At 41.6% G+C, this 23,286-nt stretch overlaps 1 protein-coding gene across 2 annotated transcripts; it reads left to right on the top strand.

Annotated features, from left to right (window-relative positions):
* Positions 1 to 15,392: 15,392 nt before the first annotated feature.
* Positions 15,393 to 23,036, top strand: klf6a (Kruppel-like factor 6a). 2 transcript variants are annotated; one of them, XM_042299080.1, is made up of 5 exons: positions 15,393 to 15,427; positions 15,743 to 15,821; positions 17,835 to 18,417; positions 19,448 to 19,571; positions 19,929 to 23,036. In XM_042299080.1, the coding sequence occupies exons 1-5, from the start codon at positions 15,408 to 15,410 to the stop codon at positions 19,978 to 19,980; spliced, it is 858 nt and encodes a 285-aa protein (XP_042155014.1). In that variant the 5' UTR covers positions 15,393 to 15,407; the 3' UTR covers positions 19,981 to 23,036. The 2 variants fall into 2 exon arrangements, with proteins under 2 accessions (XP_042155014.1, XP_042155013.1); XM_042299079.1 differs by lacking the exon at positions 15,393 to 15,427 and having other exon boundaries at positions 15,434 to 15,821.
* Positions 23,037 to 23,286: the final 250 nt, after the last annotated feature.

The following is a 23,286-nucleotide window of genomic DNA, read 5'->3' as shown; positions in this document are numbered from 1 at the left end:
ATATATGCATAGTCACTTTAACGATACCTACATGTACATGCTACCTTAATAAGCCTGACTAACATGTGTCTGTATATAGCCTTGCTACTCTTTTTTCAAATGTCTTTTTACTGTTGTTTTATTTCTTTACTTACCTACACACACACTGTTGGTGAGAGCCTGTAAGTGAGCATTTCACTGTAAGGTTGTTGTATTTGGTGCACGTGACAAATAAACTTTGATTTGATTTGTCCATAACCCCACCATGGGGTACTCTGTTCACAACATTGACATCAGCAAACCACTTGTCCCACACAACGCCATACACTTGATCTGCGGTTGTGAGGCCGGTTGGACTTAATGCCAAATTCTCTAAAATGACAATGGAGGCAGCTTATGGTAGAGAAATTAACATTAAATTATCTGGCAACAGCTCTGGTGGACATTCCTGTAGTCAGCATGCCAACTGCACAGTACCTCAAAACTTGAGACGTCTGTGGCATTGTGTTGCGTGACAACACTGCACATTTTAGAGTGGCCTTTTATTGTCCTCAGCACAAGGTGCACCTGTGTAATGAGCATACTGTTTAATAAGCTTCTTGATATACCACACCTGTCAGGTCGATGGATTATCTTGGCAAAGCAGAAATGCTCAGTAGCAGGGATGTAAGCAAATTTGTGCACAAAATTTGATATAAATAACCTTTTGCTCGTATGGACATTTTCTGGGATCTTTAATTTCAGCTAACACTTTACATTTTTGTTCAGTGTAACTTCAAAAGAGAAGCATAAAATAATTTAAATCATCTATGGAATTGTGGATTAAATATGACTAGAGAGCAGTGTGCCAGACACTCCCATACAGTCAGCTGTTGAATAGCTAGCCAGAGTCAATATGTTTGCATGGGTCAGAGTGGAGAGGAGCTATGTCAGGGTCAAAAGTTTATCACAGGGAAGAAAAGCGCCATTCAGCCTCACCGTCATCGATGGACAATGGAGGAAGATGTAAATAATCAATGAACAATACGACTGCCCTCTGTCTGACACAGAAAATGTTCTCTTGTTTTTCTCAATTCTTGGATTTCTAAACACATCAAACCTTCGACAGCATGTGTTAAAATCTTTATCACACTTGACATGAATATAATTCTTGTCTGAAAATAGAAAGAAAGAGTATTACTAACAACCATAACAATTTGACTTGAAGCTTTGAGCTGAAAACTTCCACGCCTTCTTATTTTTCTGGTTCTTCTCCCATTGAAATGAACCTGCAAAGCCCCACAGATAACATCCAATGACAGCCGGACATTATACACCTCCCCAGTGTGGCATACCTCTTCCTCCAACATGCTCCAACACAGGACCCTATACACTGGATATTTTCTCTCCCCTTGTCTACCAGTGACAAGTCCCGACCTAGGCCCCAAACACTACACACACACGCACACACACACACACACACACACACACACACACACACACACACGGCTATCTGGCTGACACATTATTTGAGGAAGATAAGGTCGGATTCCCCTGCTTTGTGAAGTGTGTGGTGGGGGATCAAACCGTGACGATAATGTCTGCCAGGTATCTGAGATATGCGGGCGTCCGCACCCCGCGTCATCCCCTTTCATCGACACTTCCCAGAACAGGCCAGGAAAACAAAAACAACATGGAAAACAAATGCAGAAAGAGAGTGGATGGATGAGCGTCAGAGAGGCAGGGAAGGATTGTTATGTAAGACTACCATTCAACTGGGGAATGTTTTTGCGTTTTGGTGGTTACTGTTATACGCACTTGTTTTCGGGGCTGAAAGCTAGAGTTATGACAGGAGTGAAGGATCTGGTAGATCAACCTTGCATGTTGCGGCACATTCAGAGCTTTGCACTTGAATGTGAAAACATAGCACTTATAGGCTGCAGTGTCGTAGAAATGTTGGGCAAAACGCCTTTGGATTTACCTGAGCAATGACAGATGGGTGGATCTGTGTGTAGGAAAGGAATGTCAAACAGTACTCATGTGATAGCATGAGGTGGAGGCCTTCGCACAACACACAATACAAGCCCGGTATGGCAGTGCTGTGGCGTATGTTGCAATTATCAAACTATCCAGTCGTCAGTATGTAACAACAACGTTGTGACTGTAGTAATTACACTGTGACTGCGCTGGTATAAAAGCGTATTCATGTCAAATGTCATCTGCATTGCTTTTACTTGTTTGTTTTGGTACAGAAACATGTCGTTCGATCTTCCATGGATATCAATGGGGTGTATCTCCACAGGTATGTAAACGCAAAAACAGCTTGCAGCCGTTGTCGTCAGGGTTGCCGTCAAACACTGACAGTGACTGAAGTTAAAGCAGCATAGAGACAGAGGACCACTCGTTATATAGATAGAGCCCTCATTAGTGTAATTAGTTGCTGAGAGTCATGTTGGAGCCTCAGTACTCTGTCTATGGCAATATTGCTCAGCTAATTATTTCATCATTAACATGTTCTCTCTAAAACTTAAACCTTTACACACATCACATTTCTATCTAGCTGTCCAAATTATAAAGATCAGCAGCAATACAATAAAACTGTACCACGTTTAAATAGGTTTATGATGCCCGTAAAAATGTTTCCACATACGTACCTCTATGATTTTAGGGATTAGAGTGGCCCCCAACACAGCCTTCCCCATCTCCCATCAGCCATCAGCAGTGTCCTCACAGATCACCAGCAATGACAAACAAACTTCAATTTGACTAGTGTGTGTGTGTGTGTGTGTGTGTGTGTGTGTGTGTGTGTGTGTGTGTGTGTGTGTGTGTGTGTGTGTGTGTGTGTGTGTGTGTGTGTGTGTGTGTGTGTGTGTGTGTGTGTGTGTGCACTTGTGCTTGCAGGTGTGATTGCATTTCCTTCACCATGTCCCATGGCACCGCCTGGCACGCAAGGCAAGCACACTTCACATTTCTCTCCAAAATCAGCCTACTGTTTCCCAACCATGCTCAGAGGGAGAGGAGGAGAGGAGGTGAGGGAGGGAGGGGTGGTCTCACAGGCAAACACTAAAGGTTACCATTCCCCATTTCACATCAAATATCAAGGACACGGGTAATTACCTCGCACAGTTGTGAGGTTCCGACAGTATCATAGGGTATCTCTCCTATCTGACCTTGTGGAACACAGAGACACTGGAACTGCTTCTATCGGAAGGAAGGTGACCGAAAATAATACATTTGATAGTGGTGGTACACACTCGCTAATTGCACATTTTCCAATGATTGTGTGTCAATGTCAGCAAACGTGTGCGGTATTTTTTTTAAACACTGCCGTGAAGGAAATAGATTTCTCTCTGGGGTTTGATCCTATTGCCCCTTTGCAAATGCAGGGCACAGCTCTCTGGCCGTCCAGTGTAATACAGGTGAAAGACTCCAAAGGCCAGCTTATACAGTAGTAGTAGTAATAGGCCCAAAGCCAAGGTCAGCTGTCAGATCATGGGAAAACATGGGAAGAAAAAGAGAAACATGGAGAGAAAAAGAATAGGCATTAAAAAAGAAATAGAAGTATCATCCAAAGATTAATAGAAAGAGCAAAAAAGATAGAAGAATATAAGGAAAGGAATTCACAACAGCAATTAGTGTGTCCCTGTTACAAGATGTTGGGTGAGCAGTCTGCTGTGGTTCATGCCGAGTGAACCAGGGTGTGAGTGTGTGAATTTTCTGGACTGCTTTTTGGGTGGTGGGTAGTGGTGGGTGCTCAAATTCAAATATAGTGCCATGCAGTGAGCCAGGGAAAGGGAATCTGATCCATAGTGTTGAGGGCCAAGCGCATTGTTAAATTCCAGGATTAGGGCTAGTGTATAGTGGGTGAATGTTAATTGTGCCGGTCAACAGACAGGGCCAGGATCAGTAGTCTTATCGTGGCTGCTGTGTCGAACGGCTGTCGCCGGCTGATGGAGTGAGATGACATGCAGACCCGAGCGCAAGATGTTTATGTGTGTAAATGTGTGTGCGTGTATGGGCCATCTTCTGAGAGCTTCACCAGCGCCTACATTCAGAAAGTCCCAAATAACTGTGCTGGCCCACAAACCTTCATTAATTCACACAATAGGCCTGCTGCCATTTCAGTCATGATCTCTCCAGACTGGACTCAAACATCATGAGCTGCTGATTGTTGATCTCCTATTGTGACTGAGTGATGTTTTAAGCAGAACGTGAGCAGAAATGAGCTATGCATTGCGAAACCCCAAAGAACTATGACATAGAGCTTGAGCAGAACGGACGGGGAGGAGAGAAATTGTAGGCCTACTGTTCTCTAGGAAAATATGTTCATGTGTAGAAACATAGTTTAGCAATGCACTGCAGCCATGTTAAGAATAACAACACGTCTGAACTATGTTACATTCAATAACTGGATGTTTTCAGTCAGGGGTAGAGGACTGTAGAAGCAGGAGGAAGTTTCCAACTGAGAATGATCAATTATAAACTGGCTCAGGTACCTACAGCTGTCGTGGCTTATTTGGGTTGTTGTTGCCGTCGTTGTTGTTTTTCTGAGCCACAGCCATTAGACTTGTGGGAAAGTAGAGATTTCTGGTTGCGGTGTGTTTCTCTCCCCCCTGTTAGTCCCCAGGGAGGAAGAGACACATCTCTGATCATTAGAGCTGAGACATTTGAGGTGAGCAGGGTTCTGTGATGAGAGAGGGGGTAGAAGGACTGTCTGTTGTGGGGCACTGTGTTAATGCTCTCTACGGACTTTTGGCACTTCTCATCCCCTGCTGGCGTTGTCTTTCTGTCTCAATCATTGGTTCAGGTTTTTTTTTAAATACTGAATTCAGTGTTATCCAAATGAGTAGTCTGGTCTATAATCTATGTAACAAAAAGAAAGATAAAGGAGGTCAAGTTGAAGGCATAATGAAACAGACATTATAATAACTGGAATATGGCAGTGAGGTGTCCAGTTAGTATGTTGATTTGTTATGAAGCAGAAATTCTCCTAGTTGAAGGGACTGAGAGTGAGTGAGTGTTCCATATAGGAAACATATACTGAAACAACATTGGCTGTGTCATGCCACCATTTTCTATAAAGGTCATGCTTTTTACAGGTTGACTCAAAGCCTGTATGTTGACTCAGCTTCTGTCTACAGACTGTCAGCCAGTCAGTACACCGATACTGTACTAACGGCTAACTGTTGCCAAAGTAACCTGTGGTGTCCCCGTGGTAGCCGTGGTGACTTCATTTTAGTGCTGTACTTTGGACGGTTACGTCACGTATTTGATCTATGTGTCATCTACCTTTCTGTTCACATGTCTCTCTTTCCTAACTCTGAATGTTTTCTTTCCCTTCCTCTGGGAAATCCCTAAACCCTTCCCCTTCACAACCTATTGTGTCATTACCTTTGTTTACAACCCCCATTGTTAAAAAGCATTCTTTTGAATAGTCGTTTCCATATTTGCCCCTTTTTGCTTGGGCCTCTGAAGTCCTGCTTTCCCAAGCCTAGATAATGGTCATGTTCTTTGTTTTGGGTTGCTTCAGATTAAATAAATGAACACATTGTTCGTCGAGTTTCCACACGGTGTGATTTACCTTTGCACAGAATGAATGGTATTCAATGAAGCATGCAGGTAAAGTACATATAGTGAATACTATATGACTTCTGATTGTTAGTCACATGAAATGTCATGAGCTAAATTGTAGGCTTAGTTTTAGCACTTCATGCTTCAACAATCACATGAATAAACCTCTAGTTAGAGGATTTCTCTCTCTCTCAGCTGATACCGTCTACCCAGCTGAGACTGACTCACTGATATCTCATGACTTCAGATGAGACATATTGGCCCTGGCTGCCATACAGCCACAGGCAACTCCAGGAAGCAAATACAGCGTGAAGTGTGCCGTCAACATTACATGTGCTTCAGGGATTCGAGCTGACAAAAATGAATAGACTAAACAAAAATAATTAACCCGAAGAAAGTGGAAATCAAAGACAAAGGAATGGTTTGGCTAATGCTCTAATAATCACTGCTTAAACGTCCTCTGAGGCTGGAAATGACACCTACTTCATTGCCAAAGAGGACTTGCTTCAGGGCTATTACTGATGCCAAGACACATTATTGCATAAAGAGAAAGAGAGAAAAAGGGGGAAGGAGAAATACTGAGCAGAAACGTATCATCCTCACAACCCTAGTCTCTTCTAGACACTGTGATACTATGCTACGTTAAGATTAAGGATAATGTCACAGTAAGTTAATAATTGCACCGCCTTTCAGCTGCCCTATTATTTGTTACGCAATGTACATTTCTAGTTGGGGTCTCTGTCCATCCGTCCGTCTGTCTGTCTACTTTTAACTGAACCAATGAATGAGAACAACACATTTCTCCTTTCTGATCTGATATCCCCATTGTAAGCCAAAGTTTTCGATCGGCTAGCCAACAAAGCATGCTCCCCTGGCTACAAGACTGTGAAACCAATCCTTGATGGTGACACAGATTCAACTAAGTGATACCTAAAAGATGTGGGCCTTGATTAAAGATAAGCTGTGGTGGAGACGCCATTGTTTCATAGTGTGTGGGGACAAGGAGGACAGGGACCCCCGGGCATTCACCTGCCTCCCAGGTCATTGTGGCGAGATAGAGATGCGATCCTGTGATGAAGGGGTGGGGGAGTGTCACTGACACACACACACGCACACACACGCAGGTAACTGCCAAAATAAAGGAAACACTTGAGTAAATGAGGGATACAAAGTATATTGAAAGCAGGTGCTTCCAAACAGGTGTGTATCCTGAGCAATTCCTAAGGAATTAACATCCCATCATGCTTCCAGGCCATGTATACAAATGCTGGGCAGGTCCAGTTACCCATTATTTTGGCTACCATGGCTATGTCCCCACAGCCCTGACTACAGGACAATATGCCTGAGGGGGTATTTTACAACACTTGATTGCTGATGCTATGTATTGGCCATTGAGAGGCTTTGAAGCCCCGGTCGGCCATATTGGCCCTCCCCAGTAAGAGTAGTCTTCCATAGGAATGAACTGAATTGTAAAGTATTTCAATTCAATGCTTCAAGGACAAAATGACATGTATTTAAGTATTTTTGTTGGCGTACTGGGGCCAGTAACATTAGAAATCTAAAGATATATATACTTTCATGACAATATATGTATATCTTTTTTAAATTAAAATGTTGATGTTTAGGTCACATAATATAATTTAAATGTATGCATGAAGGTGTCTGTAATAGAATTTATGTGGCGAAAACGAATGTAGACATTAATTTAAAAAAAATCTAAAGCTTAAATAAGGGAGTGCCAAGATAGAGGCATGGTGGCTTCAACACAACGCCCCTATCAGTCATCTAGTTTATATATAAATCATTGGGCACAACTATTGTACTATTGTTTTAGAGCCCTAAGAAAACAAGGTAGATTTGTCCTACTGCAGTTCATCGGTATAAAATTGTATCTGAAATGTAGCGGTACACATCAACAACTGTTGTTTTATATAAGAACACAAGAAATATATGCCCCCACCAAGACACACAAGTGTATCCGAAATCCAGCTGTTGCTGCAGTATGCCTACACATAATTTGTGCCTACCAACAAGCACAGAACAGCTCAACAGGATGACCACCACTAGACTATCAAAGACTCTTACATACTTCGTAGCGCAAACTTCAATAAATAGAACTATAGCCTATATCTCTAGCAAAATTGTGACACTACGCAATGAGTGCAACTTACAGTAAGCCAAGCCGCCACTTGTCCAGGGCCGCAATATTTTCTGTGGAGAAAAAAAAAGCGATCGAAATTAAACTAAGTGCATATTCGATATTCATAGCTGATTGTGACATTTATTACAAGACAGTAGCCAATTTGAATCTGCCGTGAATAAGAGTAAATGCCCATTCAGAGAGCAACACACACACTCACACACACACACACATACACTATAGCAAGAGAGCAGGGAGGGGGCGAAAAAGTAGGCTGTGTCATTTTCATAGTACTGACATCACTATTACGGTAGCCTATCACGCAAAGACAATTTTTCACACAATTAATTTAACTGCAGTAACTTGTTAAGCGGGTCGAGGAGCCCCAGGATTTTGAAAGTCACGTTAGCAATAAACTTAAAGCTCGGCTATGTCTCTGCTTTCAATAAGCCTATGGCCTCAAGTCTCACAAGTAGTGTAGATTCGATTTCACCGAGCATCTCTGTGATATTGTCACTTGATTTCAAAATGACTGACACTGTGGTGAGGTGGCCAGTCCATCTCTGATCAGGAAGTCTTTTCAGTTTTCCCCAGTGTACTATGCAGTCACCGTTGGTTTCCTAAAGAAATTCTACTGGGAGCTACACACATTGAAAAAGTCCTCTATCGCCTCCTCAGACGACATACCGTGCACCACAAATGCAGACTTTAAACCAGACGCTACAAAAGGCCCACTTTCTCCCACAAAAATGCGGCTCGGTTAAGTGTCAAGACAAGCCTGTGCTGGCTCCTCATCACCGAGGTCATCAGATGCTAGTGGCTGAGGTAACTGAGGTGCAGGTGCTTGTTGTGATGTTACCCTCATGCTGCTGGTGCTATTGCCATGGATCTTCTCGATCTTGTTGGTCAGCAGGCGGTATGGGGGATGGGCGGGTATTGCATTTGCTGCAGGCTCCTCGACCTTGGAGGTCGGGCTAAATGGCTACTCGGTGAGCTTGGCGTTGGTCTCTACAAGGTGATCCTCCGTTTTTTTGGTCTTGGCAGTGCCCAGCCCTTTTCAGATATGCATGCTGATCAACGTTTAGCCAACTAACTATAAATATTCAATGCGCAACTACCAAAACTTAACAAAGCTAGCTATGTAGCTGTCTGCAAAAGTGAACAACCCCTTTCCTTCTCTGTGAGAAAAGAAAAATGGTTCATTTGACCCCGCCCTGTGATCCAATGAGCTTCCTAAACAAGGTATTGAATTCAAAGGCAGTACCTTATGCATTCTGGCTAGGTGCCCAATCAGATGCATTTTGCAATATTAACTACTAAATAATACATTCCCCCTCCCTCCCCCCTCCTCAGATCATGAGCACACATCGGCATATAGCCTCTGTCCCATTCTACTGGCAGGCCCAGCAGCGCTACATTGGCAAAACCGGAAATAAATAAAATGTCTTATGTTTATGGGGGGGGGTGCACAAATTATATCTGGGGGGTCCATGCCTGGCATTGCCACCCTGTAGAGCCGGGGAAAATGAAAATTCCCCCATCCACAGAGCACGAGTGGTCACTGAATGGTTTGATGAGCATGAAAACAGTGTAAACCATATGTCATGGTCGTCTCAGTCACCAGATCTCAACTAAACTGAACACTAATGGGAGATGATGTGGCATCCCTTCAAAAGAGTTCCAGATACTTGTAGAATCTATGCCAAGGTGCATTGAAGCTGTTTTTGGCGGCTCATGGTGGTCCAACGCCCTGCTAAGACACTTTATGTTGGTGTTTCCATTATTTTGCCAGTTACCTGTATGTCACATTAACATAGGTAAGGTGGTATCAGATTCTGGTAGAAACACAACAGGCAGATCTTTCTTTCACTCCAACAGGTCAGGTCACTTAAGGCTTGGTAGCATTCATTCAATCCCTCATGAGGTACCTAGATTGTCTGTAGATCTGTAACTGGACATTCTGTTTCTGTATGAGGCATGGCAGGCCATACATACTGTAGGATACGGACGGTATTGTTCATGGGTGGATGTTCATGCCCTTGAATGCTCTGTGGATTGTAGAAGCATTTAACCCCAAAAAACAACCCACTGGGCACAGACGTCAGTTCAACGTAACGTTTCAATTTACATGTGGTTAAATGTCACTATGTTAAAAGTTGGGTGAAAAAAAATGCGAATGTTGATTCAATGTCATCACATTTTTAAAAAATTTAAAAAATGTAAATGATGTTGAAACAATGTTGATTCAACCAGGTTTTGCCCAGTGGAAATTACCGTTTTTGTGGATTGTATTGACAGTAAAGGTTTCATCTAAATTCAAAATATTGCCTTTTAAATTTGAAGGCCATGGATTGGCTCTTTTAAAGACCGAATCCGCAGTAAAGGAAACAGTGGCGCTGTCCACCTCACCACTGCTATTGTTTTGTTGATAAAGCTTGAGGTGAGGAGCGTAGCACAACACGGTAAAAACAACAACATTGCAGTACATTTTCTGCTGTTCTATCGCACGTGCAATGATGTACAAGGGGAAAAAACACTGCTTGTCTTTTGCAGTAACTTATATGGGGCGGCAGGTAGCCTAGTGGTTAGAGCGTTGGATCAGTAACCAAAGATCGAATCCCCGAGCTGACAAGGTACAAATCTCTCGTTCTGCACCTGAACAAGGCAGTTAACCCACTGTTCCTAGGCCGTCATTGAAAATAAGAATTTGTTCTTAACTAACTTGCCTAGTTAAATAAATGTAAAATTCAGAAAATATGTTTGTTGCATTGAATCATTGTTTCAAGTTTTATTAGTCGTATGCACAGGATGCACATGGTATTCAACGTCCAATGAAATGCTTACTTGCAGGTTCCTTCTCAACAATGCCACAACAATTAGAAATAATCAAATATCAGAATATGAACATAAAGTAAATGGCTTAGTTGAATAAACATTTCAGCATAAGTATAATAAAGGAAGGCACAATTTATAGTCCAATATTTACACATGTATCAGAGAAAGGGGAGATTCCGGGGCAAGAGTTTAAATTGTGCAGTATTGTAAGAGTCTGGTAGCAGCAGTTGTGATGTGTGTGTAGCATTAATATGTGTGTGTGTGTGTGTGTATGTGTGTCTGTCTGTGTTGGTGTGTGTGTGAGTGAGTGCATGTGTGCTAAGGTGTGGGGAGTCAGAGCAGGTGGTCAGTCCAGTTCAAGTGTTCAGCAGTCTGATGGCTTGTGGATGGAAACTGTCTCTAAGCCTGTTGGTGTCAGACCTCATGCTCCGATACCATCTGCCCGACGGTAAGGGAGTGAACAGCTCGTGGCTGCGGTGTAACAATATTGTTGGCTTTAAATAAATAAATATATTCAATACAAAAAAAGTATATTTTGTTTAGAAAATAATTACAAACAAATGATCCACCACAGCACACTCAAAACTAATATTACACCAATACAAACTGGTAACGAGTGCTATTCTATTCATATCATGGTATTAAAAGATACCAACAGTCGTCAACAGTTGTAAAACTAAATGCACAGAACATAACATTGAGAAGAACTTTCTATCAAAACAAAACCTGTTTTTTGTCACGTGATGTCAGCTAATGCATTAAATAGAAGAGAAAGGAGAGGAAAGGGAATTCTCAGCAGAGGGATCAGGGATTTAAAATACCAAATTCAGGTCTACTTGTCCATGGTCAGGGTAACCTGATATACACTCCCCTCACCCTCCCCTACTCCCCTTCTTTGCTAGTCTCCCACCCCCGAAAGTGTCAAATGAATACACCCTAGTAGTCTGTAATCAGTGGGTTGGGTCATTGTTTATACACTTGATAAATGCCTCCCCCGTAAAAGGAGAGAGTGGGTTCCCACAGAGTGGTTTCGGAAAATAATAAAATATCTAACATTCCTTTGGCTCTGTATAATGGTTGCAGGCCTGAAGCACAGGGAATCACAGGGGGAAACAACTTGGTGCCACTGAATATGCCACCCCTGGGACAAACAATGACCATTGAACTGTCCTTCAGATTTTCCACCTAGCACGTTTAAAGATCTAGTACCAAATCTGTCCTACGTGCTGTGAATGCAATGCTTAACAACATCCTACTTGAAACAACTCGATTTTTGGGGGGGGCATAATGTATTTCCTAATTTTCAAGGTATTTTGTGTGGTATAGTGAATCTAAAACTGTTGCCCACAATAACAATTCTGTAAAACCTGAATGATTTAGGAAAGATTTTTTGACAGCTTAAGTACACATTTCTGTATTACAAATGTTATTGCCGAACTCAAGGCAGCAGCAGAGCTACTACCCTATACCGCTCTGTTACAGGGTCTGTATATATTATACGCCTACTACATGTATTTTTTTTAAGTGTCTAAGACTACTGGTCAGTATTTCACAAGTCATTACAAATATGTTAGCGGCCATTTTTGTACACGCACACCACTCAGGCAGACGATAATGATTAAACTAGCCATAGTAGTGCTAAGTGATGTATCCATGTTGTCCACTTAGTGATTCCGCTCAAATACATCCCATACTACAAACACACAGCCGACTGTTCTCCTCAAGGTCGAGAGCTGCTGAACACACACCACACACCACACACACACAAGGTCAAGAGCTGCCTGCGAGGCAAAAGGGCTTCTCTGATGGGTTGACGCCACATGGCCCAATGTACACACATCTATCCCCCGTCCTGTGACATGGCCTGATAGCTTAATATAAGGCCAACAACATGTCAACCCTCACTGCCTTTCAATGAGGACTTCACCAAACAAATGCTTTAAAACCAAACAGGATGAGCTGAAACCCACAGAGAATGTGAAATAAGACCATAGTGGCCAATCATCCTCTCACTGTGAGCGAGCAGTGCTGACTCTGTCCAGATTTATGATATGTTGAATTAGAATGAATATTGATTTTTGGACAGGTTTTTTTCTCTCTCTCTCTGTCCGTCTTTTACAAAGAGTGATTGATGTAAGTGCATTGATTTCCAATCAATTGCTTCATTTTCATTTTATTTAAGCTTGAACAAATTACAATGCCTCCGCAGAGACAAATGCATTACTCTATCAACTGTACCTTGTGCTTTATCTGCAAACTGGTTGTTTGTAAAGTATTCCAGAAATAGTCTGAAATGACGTATTAAACTATTAGGCATTCTGTATTTGCCTATCAAAGCCTTCTGTGTTGAATGTGTTTTTGATGCCTTTATCAAAGTATTATGCCTCTGTTTTACCATGATTGTCCAATTATACTGCCCTACTAGTTGATATAATATGCTTTATCCCGGTATAAAGACACACACATAACTTAGAAAACTACCACAATGTTAATTCATTTTACATCAAGAGCTGTAGACTAGACTTGGAGACAAAGAATGCCTCATTGCATGTTAACAGTGTCCATCAATGGAGTAAAATACCTTAAAACAACTTAGTAATTGTCTTGACAATGATGCATTAAAGTGGGCCATCTTCTAATGGCTCTTTCCTGTGGCTATGCCTACTGGTTGCTTGGTTAGGATTGCATAATGATGATATAGCTTTAGGACCTAGCCTGCCTGGTCGGCTTTCCAAGATAAAAGCTGCCTGGTGTCATGCAGACACTACTGCATTCTCTGAATGTTTCAACTGATCAAGGCGGTGATAAGTCTGGAGCTACCTGGTAAATACTGTACCTTACAGAAACTGAACTTGGGTTAGCCAGGCCTCAATTGTGCAACCACACAATGTACTGTGCCAGACAAAATGGGCCTCCTTCAGACTGTACTTAGCTGTACTTAGCATTTTACTCACAGAAAGACTACATCTGGTTATTTAAAAATCCTACATAGCAGCGTTGACAGCATACTGTGGGCTGGTCACAAGGTTCACAGCTTCACTCTGTTGCTGTAGGCTGAGCTACAGGATGTGAGGCAGCAATCCTGTCATGCATCAAGTACAAGCTGCAATGTATGGATGTGCAGTATCATTCGATCGATCCAAGACAATAATTCTAAATTGTATAATCTTCTATGTGAGTTTGCAATTAGGGTGCATCATAGTCAATCTCTAGCATAAAGGTTTCTGAATAGACCTCATTCAGTTTAAAGACCATCTTCAAAGCTACCATCCACCATGGATGACTCAAGATATAATGGACAGCACCATTAGTGTGCACATAAGAAGGAATTCCTTTGAATTCCAGTGACAACTGAGGCCTGCTTCCTTTAGGGTTCCGAATACATCACCATATGACTACATCAGATGCTGCAAGCCACAAATATGCACCAACAGCTGATCATTCACAAAAGACTCTCAGTTCTAGAATCAGGAAATAATTCCAATTGAAACAATGAGGTTCTGTTCCAAATATGTTGTTTGCAACTCTTCTATCTTTATCTCAGAATGTCACTCAGGTCATGATGATCACAGAGCTATATGACTTCATCCTATAACTTTTCAATTATGAAAGAATCTATTTGGTGCCATTCCCAGCAAATTGGGAAACTATACAAGGAGGGGGGAGATACAAAGTATGCAATAGCATAATGCCATGGTTGTAAAAATCTTCTGTGATGGAGTTACATTTGAGTGTGGATAGCAATTCACAGTTTATTTATTAATATCAAACTACTGTTAGAATAAAGCATATAAGATGACAGAATAACATGATTTTGTTGATGCACTATACATATGAGATGTTATGGAAAACTGACACCTATACAACAATTTTGAAACCTTTGTGGCTTCGAGCATAGATAGATAATTAAATAGATTAACTGCATTTGTGTGTGTTTTGGTTCTTTCCTTCAACTGGTCATAATTTCTAAGTAAACAGGATGTTACTGAGAACTAGGACAATCTCTTCAGCTCTAATCACTAAATGAGCAGCCTAGGCCTAAAAGCATTAATCCATCATCCTTCTCAAATTTTTAAGTCACTGCCACTGAATCAAATTCAAATATCATTAAAGATTGTTATTATATTTTCTTTTTTACAAAACAAGTGCAAGTCTCCAAATTTTTCAAACTCAAGTTTCCCCCCAAAAGTAACCTACTCTGCATGAGTGTGCCCTTCATAAAGTTTAAGGTTAAGCGTATCTAAATCGTTGACTATGACCATCTTTCAGTTGCAGGACAAACAAAATACTGGACAACTGCTGTGCATTCTGCATAGCTGCGTTTTACCAGAGTGGTGTAGCCTATTTGAGTCATGAGCGATGTGGCACTTGGCTCCCCTTGTGGAATTTAGCTGTAGCCTACTATCGTGCGACTGGAAACGGTGGTATGTTAGTAAGAAATGCCAGTGTGTGAAACTCCGAACAACTTCAAAAATAAGAGTTTGTTTCAATAATATAGTCAACAAAAAAAGCGTATGTCAAAAGATTCAAACGAAATTCCAGTCATTCTCGCATACTGTTTCAAAAGTATTTGTCTTGTACTGTATGTTGAAACTCTGTCAAACAACTACACCGTGAAACTGTTTACAAAGAGGAAAAATTGTTGCTTCTCAGATGCGCTCTCTGTGGCGAAATATGCAGAGAGAGGCAACTCGCTGACAGTTGAATAGAGTACATCACACATATATATACTTTTCTAAAAATAGCTGTCCAATGAATGTGAAGGAACTACGAGTCAAATTCACCAATAAAAAAAGAGACAGGACCAAATTATGTCAGGAGACGATTATGATTGGTTGGTTGTGATATCATATGCGCGCGGGCAAGCTGATTCGAGTTCATTGGTTAACGTTCCAAAAGCGTAATGCTGTCACGAGGTGGTAGGTAGGTTGCGAGGTTTGAATAAGGAAGTTTACATGGTACGGGCTTCGCATTTAGTTCAGTGTTTGCAAATAGAGTAACTTCATCACCAGTAAGCAGTGGTCTGCCAACGGGGAAGCAAAACAACGCTTGTTTGCAGTGCGTGCTATTTGCATTAGCTACAGATAGGGTTGCATGTGAAATTTAAACAAGGATCTTACTTGCCTGTTCGAGATTGACCAATATTTTGACTATTATATTGATTCTAAAGAAAAATATTTCAGTGCAGCTCTTTAGCCAACATTTGGGATTTGAAATGGATGTTCTACCCATGTGCAGCATCTTTCAGGAACTTCAGATTGTACATGACACGGGCTACTTTTCAGCTTTACCATCATTGGAGGATTACTGGCAGCAGGTAACATTTTTATCCGTTCATTTGAACTGTTTCATTAAACTGAAATAAAGATAACGTGACCAATCATACTGGCTGTTATCCTGGCATGACGATAGGCTACAAGTGTTCAAGTACGTGCTAACGAATATTAATTGATACATTTATATCCTAATACACGTTGTTACGGTATTCGACAGCACTTTGTCAAACAGTTCCTCATGCATACATTTGTTTTCATTTTTAAACACAATGTAGATGATCAATGTGTCAGCTTTGTTTTGTACTAGATGATCATGAATTGTAACATTGCAGAAGCGTCAGTAAGCTACAAACATGCAGAATTCCGTAGCTAGCTGGATGTGTCAAATTCGGCGCGTGTGCTAGAGTGCGAAAAAGAACCAAGCGTTGTTCGTATTTCTAGGGACACCTCCGAATGGAGGACTAAACGTGTTATTTAACCGGTTACCCACAGATGCACAAGCTATGTTCTTATCTTGTTTTATACAGATGGCTTATTCGAAGTAGAGCATTGTTGCCCGTCAAAGCACGGCACAAGTCTAGTTCAGGGAGCCAGCGTTTGACAGCTCGGGAGTCTCACTTGAAATGAATGAGACGCGACCAATATAATTTCCAGTAGTGTTGTGTTATTTCTGAGCGATGTTATAGGCTTGTTTCTGAGCGATGCTACTGTAAGTAGCCGTCATATCGGAAGTGAATTTGAAAGCAATGATTTGGTTCGAGTAACGGAGTTGTTGTCGTTCAAAATGCTGCGGAGCGGAACTCGTTCGTAAGCGGATCTGTTGAAGTAGTCTAACCGGAATGAAGCCAATTCAACAATTACATTTTGAAAGTGGATGCAATTTACACCAATAAAGTGTAACATAACTGACCCCTCGTATTAATCATGACGGGACTGCCTCGTTTGTAGTCATTTTTCTGAAGATATTTGCAGTTCATACGTGATTGAAATCGATCCAAGTAGTTTCCTTCAGGCATTTGCGAGTTGGGCACGGAGCCAACTTCCTCGCTGCCATAAGAGAGATTTAACTCTTTCAACACAGCCACAGAGAAATACTGTCGAGACGGGTAGTGTTAAATATAAAAATGTAATTTATTTTTACCAAAGAGAACTGGAAATGTTATTTTACTTATCAAAACCATAGTTTGAACTAACCATACGGTGTATATTCCTCTGAAACACATCGCATTAATTTGCATGTCGTTCAGTGGGTTTCAGTATGCTCATATCCACACTATCAAATGTCAGCAGTGACCAATTCCGTGCGAATTCGTGTGTGCGCATGAGAAGATAGTATTACAACTGGAAATATTTGGTTTAAATTGTGGAAGGGGCATTATGTGCTTTGCCTGGGGCAGAATCTTTTTTCTCCAACTGTTCTTGTCAAACCAACATGCTGCCATCCCTCCAAACAGATTACTCTTTATTTTTATTTTTTATGAATCCTCAAGATGTAGTATCAAAACTGAATTAATGTATTATAACATTGAGAAACTGAGTTCTGGGGGGTAGGAAGGATGTGATTACATGCAATCAGTCAGTCTGTGGCAACTGAATGAGTCTTGGGGAAGCAGGAAGTTCAGTGGCTTCCTTAAAAGGACACCAAATGTGCTCTGAGTCATTCATTGTACCACAGAACTGACAATGGATATAGTCCCTGTTCCTCCACACATACACACCGCTTAGGATATGCAGTTTATGACTGCTCAACTTGAGTATGTAAACATGTAGCCTAGCTAGCTTAAATTTGGTCACAACCATGTGATAGTCAAGAGCCCATTTCTTGTTTGAACATGTGTTTTCCTACTAGTGTGAAGCTGTAGTTTACTCAGACTAACCTTAGCTGGTCTGCCTTGTGAGCCAAGGGAAACAAGTTGTACAAGTCTCTTGTCATAAAACATCAATGAGGTTGATACTGATTTATGTGTTGGTGGTCTGGTAGCTCCCTGAAATGCAGTACACCTGTGATCTCTTCTATATATTCTAAACATCTGTTTTGGTTGTTCCTGAACCAGACTTGCTTGGAGTTGGAGCGGTATCTACAGAGCGAGCCTTATGTCTCGGTGACATCTGACATCAAGTTGGAGCCGCAGGAGCAGGACCTCTGGAGCAAGCTGATCTTGGCCTGCGGTGATAAAGCGATCGACTCTGACCCAAAGATCCCTCTGGGCAAAGAAGAGGACAATCAGGATGGCCAGATCTTGGAAACCAACAGTGTAAACTCTGACGCCAGCAGTGAAGCTTCAGACAGTTCCGTGGAGCTCTCGCCGACACACAGCTTTACCTTGAACCCTCTGGGGTCGGTTCTGGCCGGTTCTGGACCTTTTAGCCCTTCTATCATTAGCACTCCCCCATCCTCCCCAGAGGTCAGCTCGGAACCCAGCATCTCACAAGGCTGGGGAAGCGTAAACACAGAATTGACCTTGCCGGTAAAAGTCCGGACAGGCGGCATCGGAAAGAACTCGGCAAAGACTGGGCTGGTTGGTGGAGACGCGTCACCGGATGGGAGGAGACGGGTGCACAGGTGTCACTTCAACGGATGCCGCAAGGTTTACACAAAGAGTTCCCACTTAAAAGCACACCAACGCACTCATACAGGTGAGAAAGCAGTCATTTCCCTATGCTATCACACCCCAGGCCTCTGCATTGCATAATCTTGGGGCAAAATACAAACCCTGTTGGCGGAAGTGACAGTGATAGTACTAAGTTTCCTTATTTCCTCACTGTTACACAAAAGCAATGTCTTATTTGACTGCCATTCTTTATTTAACCAAATGGTATTGCCTGTCTGGTTAGCTAGTTGTGTAATGTAATTTAAAGAGCCAAAACTAGTTCATTGTGTGTCCTCATGCAGCTACAGAGAGTCCCACACAGTGCACTCACTCTCAGACTATTAGCCGTACATGACTGGATACCTAAACTGTGACCTAATCTATCTGGAATGTGTCTGAATGCTGTGGGGGAGGGGAGGCATTCATACTGAGGGATGCAGTCCCAGTGCACATGGGAATACAAGGGACTTGGGTTGTGTCCCAAATGGTACCCCATTCCCTTTATAGTGCACTACTTTGACCAGAGCCATAGTACGGCTAGTAGTGCACTGTATAGGGACTAGGGTGTCATTTGGGATGCAAACATTATCCATGGCTCTTCAAAACAGATTGTTTCACCATGGGTAAAGGGAGGCTGTTGAGTGGGGGCCTGTATGGTCGTTTGACCGTCCCTTGTTTTTTTTATTAGCAGCATGACATTGCACGTGTGTGGTTTTCTCCATGGGCTCTGACCCTTGAAGACCGCTATTACGTCCGATGTATAAAGGACTTTCTGCGTTCCAAAACATGTTTTGCGTTGTGTTATAGCAAAGTGTAACCAGTTCATTTGAATCTAGACCAAGTGTCATTGAGTAAAGTTGTATAGCTGTCAAGTGACTACCGCTGCATCATCTCATCTGGTCATTTCCTTTCTCTTTACTACCAAAGGTCACTGACCAGAAGAAAGCTCACAATTTAAAAAAACTTTAGCTTAGCACACAGCATTTTTTTTCTCACATTGACTGGAGGTTAAAAATGTATTGTGCAATATATGCATTTCGCAATTATTTAATGTTTTTCTTTTGTTTATTTCATAGGTGAGAAACCATACAGGTGTTCATGGGAGGGCTGCGAGTGGCGATTTGCACGGAGTGATGAGCTAACCAGACACTTCAGGAAGCACACTGGGGCCAAGCCATTTAAATGCAGTCACTGTGACCGGTAAGCTCCATCACTCTATCTACAATAGAGACCACCTGCACCTGAGTGTTTACCCAATCCCTCTTGATACCATTTAATCAAGTGTTAGAAAATAATGATTGTTTTACTAGAGTTGTAACGATGTCTGTTCATTCAGTGATGTGAATAGCATTGCATTGTTAACAAGTGCATAATGGTTAGTCATGCATAATGACATTCTTAAAATATTTAATTATATTGTCAGGCTGTTTTTATGTTCAATTGGAATCTGTACTTGTATCCTTGACACACTTGTTGGTTTTTGTAGTAGTGCTGCTACTACTACTACTTTTTAGGTACCCTCCTGTTCATACTTTCCTTCTCTCTCTTTCTCTCAAGGTGTTTCTCCAGGTCCGATCACCTTGCCCTCCACATGAAAAGACACCTCTGAGCAGGTCGGAGCGGAGCGATGTTAGCCGTTTAGTGAAACTAACAAACGCAGCGAAAGGAAATGTCGTCTCCTAACCAGCCTCATGGTTGAACTGCCCTTGAGAGGAGCGAGCTAGGGGAGCGTGTTCTAGCCAAAGTATGCCATTTTGCACCATACCCAGTGCCTCCGGGATGGATGGACCCCTTGGAGAAGGAAGGCGCTCAAAAGGTTGCCTGTCCAAAAACCACAACAACAGAGGACAAAATCATGTACAGACAGAAGGAAGCAGCCAATTGAATTGAGGGACTTGAAAGAAAAAGACAAAAAAAACTAAACTAAAACAAAGACAAAAAAATTATTAACGAATGAATGAGTTGAATGTGTGGTTGGTGCATGATGTTTTTGAGGTGAAGCAACTGTCTCCTGGACAACTGATACACTGGTACTGCTTTACAAAAACGGTTGTCTGAGGTAAGCATGTGTGCACTGCGAATGTCTGACTTGGTTGACTGGCCTGTGTGCAAAGAGGGGGAAGCAAAGGCGGTCTGGTACCAGTGTTGCTGTGGACTGAATGGTGTCAGGGAGCAGGTTTTCTTTTCTTGTAGTTGTGAGTACGGGTGTGTGAGAACGTGACTGCCTGCCTGACTGTCAAGCAGCAGTGAGACTGAGTGAAGATTGGGGTTTCTTGCCAGAAGCCTTGAGGGGTTGTGGTGTTGAGTGGTATGGGGGGGGGTGATGTGTTTTGTTTCCCCCCCCCCCATTCAGCAACCCAGGCCAGGGGAGAAACTCCACAATGTGAGTCCTGAGCGAGAGGAGCTTTTTTTGGTGTTTGGTGCAGCTACTAAATGTGCAATGTGTTACGTAGCTTGTTTTTTTTACAAGTTACAAAGCAAATTTTTAGTCCATTGTATAAGCTGTGTGCTTAGAGGTATAACACAACTATACTATAACTTCAGTATCATAGACAGGTGTTGCATGGTTCTAGGGTTTGTTCTCTCTTCCTGTTATTCTGTAATCAGGACTGCAAATAGATTCCAATAAAAGCGCAGCTAAATACAAACGGTTAAATGTTACAATATTGTACATAAAGCCTTGATTTTTTTTTATTATTATTACTTCAGTACTTCTTTCTCTCTTTTTGGTTTGAGAAACCACTACTGCTTACTTAGCAACTGAATCATTCATTCATTAAGCTATTTTTTTTTTCTTTCACTCATCGATGCCTTGAGGACTATCGGATTTGATTTTGTATATTCTATCTTCTTTTCTACCTGGTAATGCACTGTTGACGACCTTAATGGTGCCTTATGCAAGTGACCTATCCTTGTGGGATGGATGACTACTCCCTGGAGAGGGGCCGGGGGGGTCACATTGTTGTATGGGTGATTGAAAAGCTTTATTAAGGCTCAATTTCACATGAACTTACTTGCACCTTTCCTTGTTTTCAGAGACTGCTAGGTCTATTAGCCCTATGTAGATTGTGAATAGTGTTTTGTGTTTAGAGCATGTACAGTAAAGATCCTCCCTTTTTAGGCTATATAGTACATTCAGTCGATTCAAACCAAGACTTGTGTAAAATAACTTAAAGTCATCATTTAGAGAGCACTTACAACGGTATATTATTAACCCAATTTACTACCATTGTAGTATGTACTGTATCTACGTAGTTATACACATTTGGTATCAAGTGACAAAGTTGCTCAAAGGTACAAAAAAAAACCTGATGAGACGATTGTACTAGATCTGGGCAGGTACCCTATTCCCTCTTTAGGTCACTACTTTGGGTCCATAGGGCCCTGGTCAAAAGTAGTGCGTCATAAAGGGAACAGGGTGCCATTTCAGATCCAGTCTAGGACATGAACTTGTGGTTTGCATAAAGACAAGGCTGACTTGAAGGGAATGTGATGGTGATGCAGCTGCTCTCAACAATGCCCTAACATTGGGTTTGTAGAGAACTCGGGGGGCCCAGACTCACTGTAGGGGCAATATCCCCCCCTGCAACCAAAGCTGAGGAAAAACCCTAAAGATTTATTGTAATTAACAAGCTCCAGTTGGACAGCCCTTGCCTTGTACTGCATCTCTGTAATAAATTGCTAAAGGCTTTGCTGGCATAGAATTTATTACGGACTGCTGACTCTGGGAGTTTGCTATTGACCCGTCTGGGCAGCCGCATTCGTTGTTTTGGTCCAGGCAGCTACATTATTATCAAAACCAACGTGAACAGGATTCTGAAGAGAGAGGAGAAAAAAAGATCTATCCCCCCTCCCCATTTGAAGCTGATTCATTGTTTATGTACACACTTGAAATAATTTGAAGACTTCAGGACATTTTTGCAGGGTAAGGGACCAAAATAATGTTAAAGGATAGCTTAATGTGTTATATTTGTCATTTAAAAAAAGTCAAGGATTGGTGAGATTAACATTGAAATATAACAAAGTACATAGACTTATTTTATTCAGTATCAGGGACATGCTTTGTGGGTGGAAAGGAATTTGACATTGCAGCAAGATCAGTGTAGCAGGGCCACAACATGGATTTTAGATCAGATTATTGTAAGAGGGAGGATGAGTACAACTTGAAACGGCCTGCTATAATAAAATTACACCGCCAGCAACAGCAAGGCTTTTGTGGCAAAGAATTGGAACAATGACTTTCTGTCTTTGTAACAGAACAGCAGCCAATATCTTTCAGGTGATAATCGAGCCTTAATTAAGCCTCATGTTTGCTTGCATCTTAACCTACAGTTTCCCATTGCTGTCTGCATCCCAAATGGCACTCTATTCCCTATTAGAGTACTACTTCAGACCAGGGACCATAGGGCTTTGTTCAAAATTAATGCATTATATAGGGAATAGCATGTCACTTGGGATGCACTCTGATTCTCTCTTCCTCTTCCACACACAGCGCCCCTTGTTCTTTACAGAATCTTTGTCAAAGAAAAAAAAAAGGAAAAAAAATCATTTTTGTAAGATTGTTTGTTTTTTTGCTTTATGACATTTTATTTGAAATTGTTTTGCAAAATTGTTATATTTCTGTATGAATGTATTTTTTATTGGAATAATAAGAATCTTATCAGACTTATGCTTTGTTTCATTTTTTAAAAAATCTTCTCACTTTATTACATAAGTTCATATTTTCAGGGCTGCAGATCGGTTTATGTAGTCAGAGGGCCGGTTTCCCAGACATCGATTTAACCTAGTCTTCTATTAAGAAACTCTCTCAGTGGATAATCTCCATTGAACATTCCTTTTAGTCCGTGTCTGGAAATAACTCGGTCAGTTTTCAAATGGAAGCCAGTGGAACTAGCTTGGTCTCATCTGCTGTAGC

Source organism: Oncorhynchus tshawytscha, linkage group LG16 (assembly GCF_018296145.1).
Source record: "Oncorhynchus tshawytscha isolate Ot180627B linkage group LG16, Otsh_v2.0, whole genome shotgun sequence".
Lineage (NCBI taxonomy): Eukaryota > Metazoa > Chordata > Actinopteri > Salmoniformes > Salmonidae > Oncorhynchus > Oncorhynchus tshawytscha.
The sequence above is the reverse complement of the archived record's forward strand: the minus strand, read 5'-3'. Positions and strand labels throughout refer to the sequence as shown.

Excerpts from the sequence above, each read along its gene's own strand:
- klf6a (XM_042299079.1), top strand. The coding sequence starts at position 15,720 with ATGGATGTTCTACCCATGTGCAGCATCTTTCAGGAACTTCAGATTGTA. Across the intron at positions 18,418-19,447 it reads ACACCAACGCACTCATACAG|GTGAGAAACCATACAGGTGT; the intron begins GTGAGAAAGCAG and ends TTTATTTCATAG. Across the intron at positions 19,572-19,928 it reads AAATGCAGTCACTGTGACCG|GTGTTTCTCCAGGTCCGATC; the intron begins GTAAGCTCCATC and ends CTTTCTCTCAAG.